Consider the following 17,766-nt stretch of genomic DNA (forward strand, 5'->3'; position numbering starts at 1 on the left):
ATCCAGCTCGCATGATCTTCTTGGCTAGTGATGGACCACTTGAGTGAGTCCCGCAAATTCCTTCATGTACCTCTTCCAAAGCCTTTGTTATCTCACCTTGTTCTAGACATCGAAGGAGAGTACCATCAAGACCGCGTCGGTATAGGGTTTCGGCAATAATGGTATATCGAGCAGTTTGGCGAATGAAGGTTTTACGTTGGTTATTTGATTGGTTGGGAGGAAGGGTGTGATCGCGGAGATAGGTGTAGAACTCACCGTACCATGGGGATTCAGAACCAACAAGGCAACATATCATTTCAGATTCGGGGATATCATAAGCGGGGATCCAAAGTTGTTCTACCAAGAACTCGTAGCGTGTTGAATTCTGTGGAAGATCTAGGAGAGATGCGATGGTAGCCATGGCGTCAGCGGCTCGATTCTGAGCTCTTGGTATCTGCTCAAAAGTGATAGTAGTAAATGATGTCTTTAGATTGTCCACCATTTGCTTGTATGGCATGAGTTTATCATCTTTGGTTTGATATTCATCTGTTGCTTGTCGAATGACTAGTTGGGAATCGCCATATACTTGTAGTTCTTGTAATTTCCATTGTACGGCTAGCCTGAGTCCTATGATCAAGGCCTCATACTCTGCTATGTTGTTTGTGCATGGAAATGTGAGCCTGTAAGACTTCGGGATGCTGTCACCTTGAGGTGTGATAAACAAAATGCCTGCCCCTGAGCCGTGCCTAGTGTATGAACCATCAAAATATAGTTTCCATGGTTGTACTTTTGTGAGCATGAATATCTCTTCATCTGGAAAATTGGAAATGAGGGGATGATCGCCTATGAGTGGTGCATCGGCCAACTGATCTGCAATGACCTGCCCTTTGATAGCTTGACGGTCCACATACTCGATGTCAAATTCACTTAGAATCATTACCCATTTGGCCAAGCGACCTGTCAATGCTGCTTTGCTGAGTAAATACTTGAGTGGATCAATCTTTGCAATGAGTTGCACCTTGTGTGTTAACAGATAGTGCCTCAGTTTAGTGGCTGCCAAGATTACTGCTAGGCAAGCTCGCTCAATAGGTGTGTAATTGAGTTCATAGCCCACCAGTGTGCGAGAAATGTAGTAAACAGCACACTCTTTGCCTTCTGCATTATGTTGTGCCAATAATACACCTAATGCTGTACTTGTCACTGAGATATAAAGTAACAACGGTCTACTTGGATCTGGTGGCATCAACAATGGTGGATTCATGAGATAGTCTTTAAGCATCTGAAATGCTTGTTGGCATCTGGCATCCCACTGAAAGCGGATGTTCTTGTGTAGCAGGTGTGTGAATGGGTGACACTTATCAGCCAATTGTGCAATGAATCTTCGGATGGATTGAAGCCGTCCTTGTAGTGTCCTTAGCTGACTGATATTCCTTGGAGGTGGCATGTCCATGATTGCTTTAACCTTTGCTGGATCGACCTCAATGCCTTTGCTTGAGACAATGTATCCTAGAAGCTTCCCGGAGGTCACTCCGAAGACACATTTCTTTGGGTTGAGTCGAACATGGTATTGTTCCAGTCTATCAAAGATTTTATCTAAGATGTGAAGATGTCCTTCTCTAGTAAGTGATTTTGCTAGTAAATCATCCACATAATCTTCCATTATAGTATGCATCATGTCATGGAAGATGGTGGTCATTGCTCTTTGATAGGTCGCTCCTGCATTCTTTAGACCAAAAGGCATTACATTCCAGCAATATGTGCCCCATGGACATGTGAAGGCTGTCTTATGTTGGTCCTCTGGTGCGATCTTTATTTGATTGTATCCTGAAAAGCCATCCATGAGTGAAAGCATGGCATGTCCTGCTGTCAAATCTACTATGATGTCGATATTTGGTAGAGGGAAGTCATCCTTAGGACATGCTTTATTTAGATCTCTGAAGTCTGTACAAATGTGGATGCCCCCTTTTGGTTTGCCGACAGGCACAATGTTGGAGATCCATTCTGCATAATCAATTGGTCTAATGAAACAAACATCCAGGAGTTTCTTGAGTTCTGTTTTGACTAGCACGGCAATCTGAGGATGCATCTTACGAAGCTTCTGCTTGACAGGTTTGGCTCCTTTTGCTACTGTGAGATGATGCATGACTAAATCAGGATCAAGCCCAGGCATGTCTGCATATGACCATGCAAAGTTGATCTGACGCTGTTGGAAGAACTCTATAAATTGAGGCTGTTCCTCTGGAGTGAGAAGAGATGCTAGATGTATGATATGAGGGTTTTCAGGAGTCCCCACATTGTATTCTTTAGTCTCCTCAATGAGAATCGTCGATCGTTCCTGTTGTGTACTAGCAGGGAGAATGTCAAACCCTTCATCCTCAAGTGCCTCAGAGAGGTTTTCACCGTTGGATACGCTCTTTCTTTTTACTTTTGTTGGATCAAACAGTGCCACAGTGTGGTTTTCACTGGAAGATCCATGTTTTAATGTTATATTTTTGCAACTGAAGGGTTTGGCATCCACCCCGAAGTATGCTGCGCTATTAAGTTCAATGGTGAATCCAGCTTTGTGATCCCCGCTTGGTAGATTATCCCTTAATTCCAAAAAGTCAATGATAGCCTCATCGTTTTGGAAGAGGTCAAGACATGGGGGATTTGGTTGGTTCCATTCGATGAGTTCAGGGTGGATAATGGGCATTACTTCATCGATTAAGTTAAGTGCGGGAGATGTATCAGTGAGGGTTAAGACAGTGTGATGAAGGTCGTTGATGGTACTCTCCCTATCAGAATCCGGCGTAGGATGAGACGTAGGGTCTGTGGAAGATGTTTCCAGCTCAGGTACCCAAGTGGTCTTTATCTGTGCTTCTCCGTAAACAGGAATGTCTTTGCGTGGCGGAGGTGGTGACGTGTCTTCCTCATCTGAAGTGTTAAGCTGTACAGAATCAAATTCCCACTCATGTGAGTCGGTCTTTGAATCACTTTCCAGCATCCGATTGCTATACCATACTGGGATGTCGCTGGAGTTGAATACTGCAGGTGTGATTGGTTTATGTACCTTTGAGGTGATCGGTGCTGCAGGAACTGTGATGGGGTTTAAAGGTTTTGTCACTGGAAGTATCGACAGTGTTGATTTAGTGGCTTTTATTGGAACGGCTGGTGCCATAGATGCTGCTACGGGTTCCAATATAGTTGCTGCTATGAATGGTTTTATTGATGTGATGACTGCTGTGGATGGGATTACTAGTTCGATTGGTGGGATTTTTGGCACTGATGACGGTTGCGGTGGGTTTGTGAGCCTCGATGGGGCAGTGACAATATTGCTTGATGGTGCTTTGATTATGAAAGGTGTCCTCTTTGCAGTAGGTGGGCAAAATGGTTTGCTAGGTTTTCCTTTGAATCTGAGTTTAGGAAGGATCTCTTTTTCAAAGCCTAGGCCAGTATTACCTTTGGGCTTGAACTCTGGCAGCAGCGGTTCATGTCGTCCTTGTTTGCAGGATCCCAAAGCACTCTGACCATCATACCCCATTCTTTGCATAATGAGGAGGCCTTTGCCATATTGTTCTGTAGGAAGTGTAACTTCCGGTTTGTCAGTGGTGATGGGATCTTTATAGATCCATTCCGCTAGGTCCTCATCTTGTGTCTCTTCCTCTTGACTCTTTCCAAGGATGAAAGGCGTTAAGGCACATGCAGGCGTGTTTAGTGGTTGCTGGAGTAACTGCTGTGGTTTACCATGTGTTCTAGGAGAAGTGGGCATTTGTCCCACACAAAAGAGCTGACTCAAGTTGTATTCTCTAGGACCTTCCTCTGCTACTTTCATCTTAAGCTTTTCTTGCTTGGGTATAGGAGTGTTTGAACTGGCAAGAGAGGCGGGATTTACATATGATGTGGAGGAAATGGCTTCTCTATTATTAGGAACGGTAATCTCTGGTTGGTGGCTGATATTATGGCAAAATGCAAAGGGATTTGCGTCACCCAGGATTGTGATCTCTACACCATTATGTGGGAACTTGATACATTGATGGTAGGTAGATGGAACGGCTTGCATGACATGTATCCAAGGTCTCCCTAATAATAGATTATATGGCAGAGGAAGGTCCAGAACCTGACAAATTATGTGTTTTACCACAGGGCCCACTCGGATTGGTAGCACCACCGCTCCTTTGGATGAACGCTCTGCATCATCATAGGCCTTGATGGTGATCTTCTTGCGAGGATCCACTGATTCTATTGCATATCCCAATGTTGTGACCAACTGTAGTGTGCAAATGTTTAGGCCTGCTCCATTATCGATCAAGACTCGCTTGATCCTGTGTTGGTTGACAAAGCCTTCAATGTGGAGTGAGGCGTTATGAGGTTGCTGGAACGAAGAGTTGTCACTTTCGGAAAAAGTGAGACAAGGTGATGACTTTAGATTTCCAACCATGGCTTGAAACTGGTCCATATTAAGGTTTGCAGGGACTGATGCCTCTTGGAGTGCTTGATCCAAGATAGTTTTATGAGAGGGTGACAGACGCAAAAGCTCCAAAATGGATATAAGCGCAGGGGTTTTGTCTAATTGTTCCACAAGATTGTACTGCTTTGGGATGGAGGTGGTGCCTTGTGGAGCTGCCTTTATGGTGACCTTGCCACGACGTGTAACAACATTGCAATTTGAGGTGGGATTTTTGAAGGTGATAGTTGCAATTTGTTCACTGGCATCATACAGGTGATTGACAGTGTAATTATACGCAGCTTGCGTATAATCAGTGGTATCAGGACCTCGTCTGGACGTCGAAGGACCCCTTTGATCTTGCGATGGAAGTGGATTCTTGAACATCTAATGATCATTATTGGTTGTTTTTGGGTCATGCCCTTCAATTTCAATTTCTCCTCGATCAATAAGATCCTGAATGAGATCTTTCAATCGGTGACAATTACTTGTCTTGTGTCCTCTTCCTTGATGGAACTCACAATGTTCAGTATCTCTCCACCATGCCGGTTTGACTTGAGGCTCATAATTTGATAACTTAGGTAAAGTGATCAAATTCTGAGAAATGAGTTGTCGCATCACTGTTTCAATGGGTTCCCCTAAGGGAGTGTATGTGCGTTTTTGTTTTTGTGGACGAGGTCTTGGTTCATCATGAGATGTGATGCGACCTTGATTAAGAGGAACATTTGTGTTATTTTGAGGTGGAGGATTTTGTCCTGCAAACCGAACCACAGGTTGTGCATTTTGGACAGTCCGAGCATCCACAACTCCATCGTTGACGATATTCTTATTCTTGTTCCAGAAGTTCGGTTTATCGCTATTGAAGCGCGGGCGAGGACCATCTTTTGGTTCATTAAAGATTTTGATGAGTCCTTTTTTGATGAGTGCCCTTTCACATTTTATACCCTTGGTGATCATATCGTTAAAAGAGTCTGTGTCTTTGACATCCAGGTGAAATTCCATTTCTTCGTTTAAGTTGGAAATGAAAATTTCCACTAGTTCTCGTTCAGGTAACTGAAGAGAACGTCTGCTAGACATTTGGCGCCATCGTTGCAGGAATACTGAGAATAATTCACCTGGTTTTTGTTTGGTGTTGCACAGATCAGCCATGGTGATGTCGCGTTCAATATTATAAGAGTAATGAGATAGGAACTTCTGGATGAGTTCCTCAAATGTTCTTATGCCACCTGGTAGTCGGGAAAACCATGATGTGGTTGTTCCTCCCAAGCTTTGGGGAAAAAGGCGCATTAGGTATGTGTCCTCATAAGCGACTTCGAGACAAGCGGAATGAAATTCTCGGACATGATCCCGGGGATCTCCCTTTCCTCTATATTTTTCGAATTTTGGTGTTTCGAACCCGCGTGGAAAGGGTGGCATATAAAGATTCCTATCAAACGGATAGGGACAGATGTCGTTAAGTGAGAATTGATTGGTCTTAACACCACTATGAAGTTGTTGGGCGAGATTCTCGACTTGTTGCCGCAACATCTCCATTTCATTTGGAGGAGGAGGTGGTGGGTTACCTCGAGGGATGTTATATCTGATGTGATTTCTACCTCTTTCCTCCTCATGGTGACTTTGTTTTTCTGATGCTTGTCTTAATTGGGCAAGATCAAAGTCTGAGGGGAGTTTGGCTCCTTCTTGAGCAAGTCTTAAGAAGTGAGCATCTGCGTTGCTCCTTAGTATTTCATCAAATAATCTGTTAAAATGAGGGTTATGCTGAACCCTTTCGATTGTTGAAGGAGTGGGTGTACCTGGGTTCTCATCATTCCCAGTTCCTCCAAGTGCTTCTTGAAATTCATTGAGGTTGTCCTCTTCTTCCTCAATTTCTATTTCTCGTTGCCTTGATCGTGATCGGGTTTGAGCCATTTTGTTTGCAAGTTTGTTTTGAAGTTGATTGAAGATGATGATGAGTTGGTGATGAAATGAAAGATTGATGATTGGTGATTTGTGTTGTATGGGGATCTCTAGCACTTTAAGGTAAATGTAACCGAAATTCCTTCTTTGAATTGCTTGTTTGTTTTGATAAGATTTGATGTGATAAGGTGTAGAGAAATCTGAGATGTGTTACAGATTTTGACTACCTAGCAATGAGAGAATTCACTCATGAACTAGTTTTAACCTGTGTAGATGTGTCTCTTAGGATGAGCTTATCCTAGATGTAGAAACAATCTAAAAGTGATGTGATGTGTTTGATTTCAAGCAATATTTAAAAGAGAACTTGGGACAAGAACCTCTTAATGTTTTGAGAGTTTTGGGATGAATTGATGATGGAAAAATGATGTATGAATGAGATGATGGATGTTTTGTTTTCAACTTCAATAAAAACTTTGTGTTACAAATGGGACAAACTCTATCTCTTCCCTTTCAGGCGTTGGTGGCACTTCTCGAGCTGTGTTGTAGGTGATACAGATGTTTGGGAAGAAGTTGGGATTAGTCTTTCCTCCTTGATTTTTGTGATAACTCAGAGCTCTATATTGCATAAAAGCTCTGCGGTTCAATGATTCGGAATCAAATTCGTTTGTTTTACCTTGAAGATAGAGACGCATGCGATGTAGAAAGACTCTATGTGAGACAAAGATTTGTCTATTGAGATAGAAGAATTTCCTCCTTTTGATCAAAGCCTTTGAGCTTAATGGTCTCCTTCTTAAGTTGATATTCTGATGACACTTCTTCTTTCGCAAGATGTGAAGAATGGTCATAAAATTTGACTCTTTGTTGTTTGTACTTTGTTTTTGATGTGTTTGGTTGTTTTTGAGAAATGTTGGATGAGTACTTTGTTTTTGAAAGTGATTTGTTGATTTTTCTTTGACAAGAAAACAAAGCAAGCACACAAACACAAGAATTTTGCCCCCAAAGGCACAAATGAGTATGGGTCTAGATCAACCCAATCTTTGGACTTGTATATGACCCTTCCTTTAGATTTATTTTAAAGTGTATTTCCAAAGCCTGAAGTCGGCTCAATTTGCACTAGGTCTGTAAAACGAACACACTTCAAACACTTTTTATCCCTAAGGTCAAATGGCCAGTTGTGATAAATTTAGCCCACATCTTGATATTTCTTCGACTTTGGTACTACATACCTTATGAATCCCGCCGTGGCAGGTAAGGATGTGATATACTAAGTCTTGCACGAGCATAACAAAGAGATGATCCCTATGATGGGGGAGTCACCACTTTTATCAAGCCACAAGTGACTTTTCAAAAAGCTATGTTTCTACTCAAGGAAATATGTATGGTGAGTATCTTGGGAGCAAAACCATCTATGCTCTTGCACTAAATTATATCTCAAATATCCTCAATCAATAGAATGGGTGGGCTACTACTTAAAAATGTTTAGTCATGTTCGATGTTTTTGGACATAAGTTCATTTTGCAGTGACTCACTTAAGAGCCTTGTAACTGGTGGTGGGGTCCATTTGTCCTTTCGGCCAGTTACACTGTAGGAACAGCTATACCCAAGGCTACAGCTTTCGCTCTCACCTGATTTCTATAGCGGCTCGAAGGATTTATCGCTCGAGGTCGTTCCTAAGAGTATCGATCCCTTGGCAGGCCTCTCTTAAAAAGATAAAATTTGAGCGTTACTAACACTTTTCTCTTGCACCTAGGACCACGAGAGCCAAGGGAGAGGATAGTGTGTGTTAGAGGTAGGACCACTCGACCAACTCTTTGCACAAGTGTGCCAAGCACGAAAAACACTTGTTCTTTTTAATCTATCATTGCAATGTGATCTAACTATTTGGAGATGTTGCTCCAACAATCATGGTGTTCTTTTTAATTTTCAAAGGCAATTGTTTGAGTAAACTAGAATTTGAAAATCCTGGTCAACTTAATGAAAAACACGTTTGCATGAAGTAAAATTGCTTTGAAAATGAGACAAGTTGATTGTGAATTTTATTTGCACCAAAAATGGAAGTGTGGATTGTGAGTTTTATCTTGATGCAAGAAATAAAATTTGCCTTGTTGATTTTAAGCACCAAAACGAAGTTTGTTTCCTAACTTTCAAAAAAAAAAAAAGTTGTTTTTGTATAAGTTTGTGGTTCTTTTTACCTTGGAACAATGGAATTCTTTTTAAGAGCCCCAAACAAATGTGTGATTCTTTTTTTAAAAGCCCAAATTTGAAATGTGAAGTTAATTTTAAACTAAAATAAAAAGTGAATTCATTTTTAAAACCAACTTCAAAAAACAAGTTAGTAAAAAATATAAATCTACTTTTTAATCTAATTTAAATTTGCACAAAAGAGAAAAATAGTTAGTAAAATCCGCCTATTTGGTGGGCTTCTACAAGCCTAATTTTTTTTTTTTGGTTACAAGGTGATTTGTACAACGTTTTGTTACAATAGCGCTAGTCTGCGTTTGAACAGAGGCACTATTTAACACAAACGCACTAAAAGAAAGGGAAAGACAGAGAAGGGAAAAGCACTGAAACAGAGTGAATAGCGCCAAAATAATGTCAAACGCACCAAAACAGTGTCAAAAGCGCAACCTGTGTGACATTTTCAACATTCAAACATGTTATTGGTTAAAAAAAAAAAAGTTGATCTTTTTGGTGTTTGGATTCACGTCGGGTTCACCAAATGATGTCATGGAAATGGGGACAAGGCAACAACAAAGTTCAATGTTAATAAGTTAGTTTCAACCATAAAAACAAAACAAAGAACTAAAAACCATTCCAAACATATCAAGAGAGATTTCAAAAAGCATGAAAGAAGTTTAACAAAATAAAAGAAAGGAGAAGAGCCTCCCTAAGATGCTTCCATGATGCCTTTTGATGCTTCTCCCTTGTTTCTCTCCTCTCCAAGTCCCAAATGACTGTAGCTCTCAGCTTTTAGCACTAGCCATGGATGCCATATGGAGATTCAAGATGGTTGAATATGATAAGCAAATACTATGCAAGAGTAGATAGTGATGCTATGAAAAAGCTCTATGCTAATGCCAGTATAACAACAATACTCTAAAATGCTTCCTTTTGCTTGAGGAGAAGGGTTCTATTTATAGAAGAAATGGAGAAATGAAGGGTTAAGATTGAATGGTTTAATCAAGGGCCAAGTTTGAAAGTTGGGGATCCATGTGCACAATTGGCACCAATAAAATGGTGACAAGTGTCAACATAGGATTGGGTTGAGAGAAGAGGTTGGAGGCATTAAAGGCCTGAGAAGACCTCATGGTTATCTAGAAGGTAAGGGTCAAGTCTAAATTAAGATTACCCATTGGATTAAGAGTTAATCCAAGGATAAACCTTTGTGCAAATGATTAAGAGATAATCATGGTCAAAGCATTAAAGGCTTGATGAGACCTTTGGGTTGGGTAGAGGTTGAGTCAAAACAAATGTTTTAACCATGTGGGAGGGTTTGAGGTAACCATTAATGGTTATTGGAGACTTTGGGGATTAAGTGGTTGAAGGTTGAAAGCCTTCAATGGTTATCAAAGACTTTGAGGGTTAATTTGTTGAACACACAAAGCATTAATTGCTTTTCAAAGACTTTGGAGTCTTTGAGAAGTGACTCCAATTTGCTTAGGAATGTGACAATATTTAGGGGATGGATTAGGCTAATTAGGAAGGGTTTAGAAGAATCTAGAAGGGGTTTAGGCATACAAGTGGATTTTGTAAGAAAATGCAAGTGGGAGAAATTTTGGTATTTTCAATTAAAATAAAATCATTTATTTCAATTAAATGGTGTAATTTGCATTTGGATAAATATTCAAATAAATATTAATTTATTTAAATGAGAAAAATGAAGATAAAGCATTAAAATGCTTGAAGACTTTGAGGGAAACCATTAAAGGCTTGAAGACTTTAAGGAAAACCATTAAAGTCTTAAGAAGATTATAGAAGGAAGCCATCAAGTTTGAAGACTTTAAAGCCATCAAGTTTGAATACTTTAAGGGAAACCATTAAAGGTTTCAAGTGGGTGAGGATAAATAAGATTTTAAATAAATAATTTATTTAAAATAGTTGTGCAACTTGCTTTTGTAGGAAAATACAAGTGGGTGGAGGATAAAGGTGTTTTAAATAAATTATTTATTTAAAATAATTGTGCAACTTGTATTTGTAGGAAAATACAAGTGGGTGGAGGATAAAGGTGATTTAAATAAATGATTTATTTATTTAAATGTGAGAGGTGGGATTTTGGGGGTTTTAAATAAATATTAATTTATTTAAATGTGAGAGAAGATTTAATTAAATAAATATGATTTATTTATTTAATTAATGGTCTGAATTTGGTTAAGTGAATTAAATCAAATAAATTGAATAATTTATTTAATTAATAGGAGAATAGGGTTAAGATGAATTAATTAAATATTAATTTAATTAATTATTAATTGATGGTTAAATAATCAAATAAATACTAAGTATTCATTTAATTAAGTGGACGGATTTATGTGACTACAGTAGTAGTAGTAGAGAATTTTTAGGTAGATGTTTTAAGTGTGGAGAAACCAGACATAGATCTTTTGAGTGTAAGCAAGGAATGGCAAGGAATGGCATGGCAAATGAGGATCAGGAAGCTAGAGCTACTAGAGAGAATGTGTTAGAACCGGAGCAGGGAGAGTCCCTTTTGTTCAGAAGAGTCTTGATGGAGTGGAATAGTGAAGATACCAGACCTACTCAAAGGAAGAATCTTTTCCGGATTGTTTGCAAATTAGGTGATAAGTGCTGTAAGGTTATTGTGGATACTGGAAGTACTGATAATTTGGTATCAGAGGAGATGGTAGTGAAGCTTGGTTTGAAGAGGCTTGAACATCCTAGCCCTTACAAGGTGAGTTGGTTGCAATATGATCATAAGGTGGAAGTGAGAGAGCAGTGCTTGGTGAATTTTAATATTGGACCTTTCAAGGATGAAGTCTTGTGTGACGTTTTGCCTATGAGTGCTTGTCATGTTTTGTTGGGTAGATCTTGGCAATTTGATAGAGGAGCTATTTATGATTGTAGAAGAAACTTGATCACTATTGAGAAGGATGGGTAGAAGTTTACTTTGGCTTCTTTGAAGGAGAAGGAGAAGGCAGTGAAGAATTTGAGTCTTGTGAAGAATTGCAGTGTTGAGAAGCAGGTTGCTGAGGATACACGGAATGGCGGCATGGATTTGCAGAAGGATCTAGTGGATAGGTCTGATAGTAAGGTGGTACCGGATGGCAGTAAGGTTAAGGTGATGGTGGCAGACCAGATGAAATCTTGTGGCAGAAATAAATTAGAGTTGCAAAAGAAAGAGAGCAACAGTCAGAGACAGTGTGCAGGTATGAAGCAAGTAAAGCGAGATAAAGAAAAACAGAAGTTAGAGAATCTGGCTGAGGTTTCGGAAGAGGTAAGGAAGAAGTTTGTAGACAAATAAGACATTGGATCAGAAATGAGCATGGGGTCTATATCCCGAATCCTTTTTGATGTTCATGAGTTGCCTCTCATGGAACATCTTTTTCTACCTGGGGTGTTTGATGCAGGAGCATCCCCGGTCTATGAGCAATCTTGCATCAACCAAAAATATTTGCTTTTACTTTTGTTTTTGTTGCAGTTTCTGTGTTACTTTCAGCATTTTCCGGTAGTTGTTTCTTTTTCGTTGCGGATCAGATTTTCGGCTTCCAATCTTGTTCTTGTTTATCATTCCAGATTTCCAGTTCATTTGGATTCTTTTCCAGCAAGTTATTCCTTTCGGAGTGTCTGTTTCTTGGTTCCAGAGCAGTTTTGAGCTTATCGTCTATGTTAGAGATTTCTTCTCATGCAGAGCGTTTCCTTGGATTGCGAAACAATTTGGCACCACACACGATGTTCTTAGGCCCTTGGCCGACCCTTCTTTGTGGTCCGCACTTCATGTTTGTTCTTGGTGGATGAGATCTTCATGTTTTGGGGCCGACCTATTTTACACATTTCATTTTCCTTCCTTGGTAAATGTAATCTTTTGTGGCCGACCCAGATGTGTTCCAGATGGTATATATATTTTTGTATGTGATCCTTTGAGACAAGAGGTGTTGTATGATGATCTAGATTCGTAAATTGTAATTCGGATGCTTCTTGGAGGTTCAGATGAATTGTATTTTGGGATGTAGTCTGTAACTGGGCATGTTAGCTTGCATGTAACCCGGATATTACCGGATGTTCTATGATGAATATATGATGATGCGGATGTCTGATTTTCCATTTTCTATGTTCTGTGTTGTTGCTTCCGTTGTGTTACTCTTGCTGCATGATTTGGATTGTTTTCTTTGAGGATCCTCCGTGTCATGGCTGCGTCACTATGTCTCATGTTTAATTTTTTTAGAAGTATTTATGATTCACTACTTACCTTCTAGTAATGCCTCATGGGTATTACAAGAGTTAATGTTCTTTTTGTTTAATGTTTTGATATGATTGCTTTAAGTTTAGTCTGTCTTAACAAGCTATATTTTGGATTAAAATTTTGGGATTATGAATATTTAGATATGTAGGAGTGATAATGAAGAGAAACTAGTAGATCACAGGAAAGTGTCCTAAAATGGGCTATTAGGCTCTAAACACGTCCTATGCCTTGGGGACATTTGGATATCCCTCAACTGTCTTGGGGATGTCCACATGTCCGCAATTTTTCTTTTACTTTAAAAGAAGCAAAAAAATTAAAAAAGAAAAAAAAGGCCATGGGTTTCACAAGGCTCCTCAAACTACTTATTAAACCCTAGAGCTTCCCTAACCAACCTTGCCTCCCATTCACAGCTTGCATTTTGTGTCTTGTTACCATAATCAATTTCCATGTGTGACTGTGAAGAGGAAGGACTGATCATTCATTGTCAATGGTTTTTATCATAATGAAAGTGATGAATTTTTTATTGCTGCTCCACTTGAATCAACGAACATTCAATATTGAATCTCAATTTTGATGCATTATGTGAATGTCGAAACTTGAATCTCGATGCCATATACTATTGTCCTTGAAATGCTTGCTGTGGAACATAGAGTAGAACTATTTCAAGTTTATGCAAAGACAACAGCTAGAGATTTTACAAGAAGTATCTGTATTGCTATGTGAAGATGTATGCAAACACCCATTATGAGTGCACAGTTGTCCTATATTTGGAGTCGTGTATAAAATGGGATTGATATACTTAAAAGGTGTCATGCATAATTGTATAGTATGGAGGACAGTATTTTTCAATGACAAATACATGAATTTGAATTCTTCTTGCTTGATTCAAGTTTTAATATATTAAAATTCTTCACTTGCAAATGCATCTGTGTAATTTAATCAAGAGATATTTTGGGCCTACATAACATTGTACCTAGATTTTGAAAATGGCTTGCTTGCACCTGTTTCCACACCTGACCTTAACAATGTTAGGAATGCTTACACCCAGGAGATATAGGATGGACAACTTAATATAGGGTAGGGAGTACAAGCAAGTGCATAACAAGTAAGTAGAGCACAATTTGTACGTAGAAATAGTGGTGTTGTAAATGTGAATTTACAGTTGTAGATGCTGATTGTAACCAAAACTTTACTTTCAAGGACAATATAGGATCAAGCTACAGCAACTGCCTTCTAACCATATTTGAAGCATATTTGTTTTATTTTTTGTTGTTTATGATGAAGATACTTAAAAGTTGGAAGCTGGTGGATCCCATAATGTACAATTTATCTCATTGATGGGCATCAATAGGATGCGTTTCTTTTTTTCTAATATACCCGCAATATCGTCACGAATTTTAATGATTTATCATTAGCCTTAGTGTTTTTAACATGGGCTTTGTTGATGTTTCAGTGGGCCTTATAATATATTTGGCATTGTCAAGTTCTCAATTTTTTGTAAATCCTTTCAACTGCTATTTTCATAAAAAGCTTCACCACTATTAGCAATGCCTCATAACAACTGTTGAAAGAGTTAGAGTGTTGATGCATGTTGAGGATGATATGTGCTGTTCTTTTTGTAGTGGTCTCAACAACTTTCATGTATTTGATGTTACAGTCACTTTTGTTGGTTTTGCATGACTGGGAATGCTCATTATCTTAACTCTTTGGGACTTAGATCTTGTACCATATCTTTTGGACAAATTATATGCATTTTTCTTTCCGCAACTGCCTGGCTTCAATCCCATTTTTATAATGTTATACAAATTACCAAATATAATATTCCTTGTGATTATTCTAGAATCTGGGCTGCAATCTGTTCCCTCTTATCTTGTTTAGTCCTAAAGATCACCAAGTCAAACACATGGTTAGTTTGCTATAAGTTTAGTTTCTTGAATTTTTAGCCACACTATATGTTTGAGGAATTGACCTCTTTTATCCCATCTTCTGAATTTGGACTCCCAATTGTGATCTCTTGTTTCCTTCACTTTGATTCTGCACGTGCTTGAACTGACAGTTCTGGTTTCTCTTTCCATGATCATTTGCATAAATGATATGCTGTAAATGGATTGTTATACCGTCTTTCCCATTCAGCATTTGCATAACCATACTTGTCGTCATGCATTTGACTACAAATTGAGCCTTCACAAGGGCTAACATCCCTTCCCTTGCCTAATTTACACTTGCTATAACAAAGTTCATTGAGCCATTTTTGGTGACTTGAGGACACAAACATATTTTGTTTATTAAATTATTCCTTTTGTTATTCCTGTGGAGATTACCCTGTTAAATACCATGCAGACGGATCTCTCCATATTTATTTACTCAAAGTCATAAGTTTTATAGTTAATTCTTTTTTATTTGTATCATGACACATGTTAGCATTTTGTTCCTCATCTTGATGATGGATCACGAAGTGTGATCTGAAACATGTTGATACAAAAACCTTTACACTGTTATCTACTAGAAGCTCTCTACTATTACTGTAATGGATCAGGGAAATGCCATGTCTTTACTCACATTAGCATGGTTTAAAGTCCATAACATTTGCTTTATTATACACACAAGTTTTAGTTATTGTTTGTCATTACCGTGATTTCTAAATTGTATTGCTGTTGATTTCATATAATATGATGTAGATAAACGGATTACAAGCTTCTGTTGAGCAATTTAGCAATATGTGCTTTAATTCGAAGTTTGATATAAGCAGTTATTCTAGAACAGTGTCTGAGACCATTTTTGAAGATGTCCTAACCACAAATGATCGCCATCTTTATGAGATACGGGAAATGAACAAATTGAATTTGCACATGCTTAAGTACTAAGAGATGCTAAAGATGCACATGCCTTTAATGAAGGGAATTTTCTCATAACTTCTGCACCGCTATGACGGTAACGATGTTTTCTGTATGAGATGTTCCCTTTTTAGATCACCTGAAAAGCATTCATTAAATCAATTAGAATGGGGGCCATTATAATATCCAGCCACTCAAAGGTAGCAGTTCCTTTATTAGTTCTACACTCTCCACAATTAATATTGGCATTTTTGCTATAATTTTTGAAGTAGCTAGCTTTGACCTTAAATTGTTAAAATAATAGAGGTCAAAAGTGAATGAAGCTTGGAGAATAAGTGTTTGGGCTTGCAGGGTGGTTGCTGCTTGTTTTTTTTTTGTATCTGTACGATGCTTGAGGTGACTGCCAAGATCATATTATTATGTTATTGCATTAGAAGTTGGTGGTTTTTAAACTAGATGAGGTAATCTATTATTCGTGGTTCGCATTCTTACGCTGTTTTATGGCATGCAGGCAAATAGTGGGCCTAATACAAATGGATGCCAGGTAATAATTGTTAACCACAACTTTTTTTTTTCATGCATCCTTGCAAAAACAATTATTTTATTTTTGGTCGATAAAAAGTAGAGCCAGAATAATATATTGATTTTAAAGAGAATTTATACCATGAAACCACAGATTTCTAAAATGGCCCTGGAGGGTCTAAAAATTGTGAAAATAGAGCTATGTCCATGAGTATGCACAGAAAAAGAAAACCACATCCAAAGCCCTGAGATTCTCTGGACTAAGAGTGGGATTTGAGTGCTGATTACAATTCATTTATCCTTTTAATAAAATCTCTTAAAGTTTTTCAAAATTTATAAGTCTAAAGCTACGTTAAAGTTTCTATGTAAGTTTAAAATTAATAGAGAAATAAAAAAGAGCCAACTATGTGCTCTGTAGTGGCCTAAAAAAAGAACAGACCAACTAAAAACATATCTGTCTAATTCTTTGCTCGAGGCATGGGCAAAGGCATTGGGGCACGACCTCTTCCGAGACCTCTTCGTGGAGGACGACCCCTTCCTCGACTAGAAGCATGACCGGTACCTTGGCCACCACCTCGTCTACTGTGCTTCGCTTGGGGACCCTCTGCTTTTGATTTGGGAGGCAGAACACCATTGAGTCTGGCAAAGTCTAGGAATTCTTCTTCCCTGCCTGTGTCCTCCGGATTGTCCCCCAGAAACCTCCATTTTAGAAACTCGAGGGCCATGCCAGCAAAGGATCTGTGCTTCTGTAAGTCCTTTCTTGTCAGGTCGAGCAGAAAAGGATAGAATTTAATCAGCTCTCTCGGGACATTGAAGAGGATTCCCTCACTTGGACGCGGAGCGCCAGAGTCATGTCGCGCTTTGTTTAGGATTTCTTGCAAATCAAGCAAGATGTCTCTTGGGAAGAGTCGTTTGGTGAGGTTCCAGACTTCCTGTTTATCCAGCTTGAGGTCCATCAAGGAGGCAACAAACCGGGACGAAATGCTCGTGTTGTCTCAGAGGTATTCTTCTCTGCTGATAAGCCCACTACCAAGAATGAGCTTAACAGCTAGGATGACCGTTGGCTCAGGAAATAGGAGGAGCCTCTTCAATCTCAGGTCCGTGATTTATCTAAAAGAGACTTGGCGGGTTGAGGCAGAGAGAGAGATGGGGGTATCTGCTCCAAAGCAAGAGATTGGTCTGGGTTAGACATTCATTATAAACCCAAACGACTCCTCCCCAGACATTGCTTAGAAAACTGAAGTAGCTTAAGCTTTTGTGGAGACGGTTGCAGAGAGAATCTAGTTGATAGTCTTGCGAAGGAAGCCAAATAAAAGCTAATGAGCGCTGTCTTCAACATGCATTTAATGCAAAATGCCTCGCAATGAATTTGCCTGCAAAGGTGGTGTTGTGACCTTTTTCACACATCACCCCATTGCTACTGGGGACCCTTTGATTTTTCCTGCTTTCTAGGGTTTTGTTAGCGTCCTGTGACCTTTTTGCTGCAGTTTCACCAAGCCTTGTCCAGTTCAGAGCATTTCAGGCCCTGACGATTGAAAGTTAGTTTTTGCAAGTTATGTGATTCCGAAGCGTGAACACCACCAGAGTGCTTAGAAAGGCCAAAGGACGAAGATCGCAATCGATTTGGACGAATTTGGACAACTTTCTATTTTTAGAAAGTTTGCTTTTTTGCTTTTTCCTATTTTTTAGGAAGTTTCGTT

At 39.1% G+C, this 17,766-nt stretch overlaps 1 protein-coding gene across 1 annotated transcript in view; it reads left to right on the forward strand.

Annotated features, from left to right (window-relative positions):
• LOC131044801 (peptidyl-prolyl cis-trans isomerase CYP22) overlaps nucleotides 1-17,766 on the forward strand; it is a 67,324-nt gene that overhangs the window by 34,111 nt on the left and 15,447 nt on the right. Inside the window, exon 5 of the mRNA XM_057978242.2 lies at nucleotides 16,056-16,088. Within this exon, the coding sequence (XP_057834225.1) occupies nucleotides 16,056-16,088 (33 nt within the window). The remainder of the gene's footprint in view (nucleotides 1-16,055; nucleotides 16,089-17,766) is intronic.

The sequence above is a fragment of the Cryptomeria japonica genome, chromosome 8, assembly GCF_030272615.1.
Source record: "Cryptomeria japonica chromosome 8, Sugi_1.0, whole genome shotgun sequence".
NCBI lineage: Eukaryota > Viridiplantae > Streptophyta > Pinopsida > Cupressales > Cupressaceae > Cryptomeria > Cryptomeria japonica.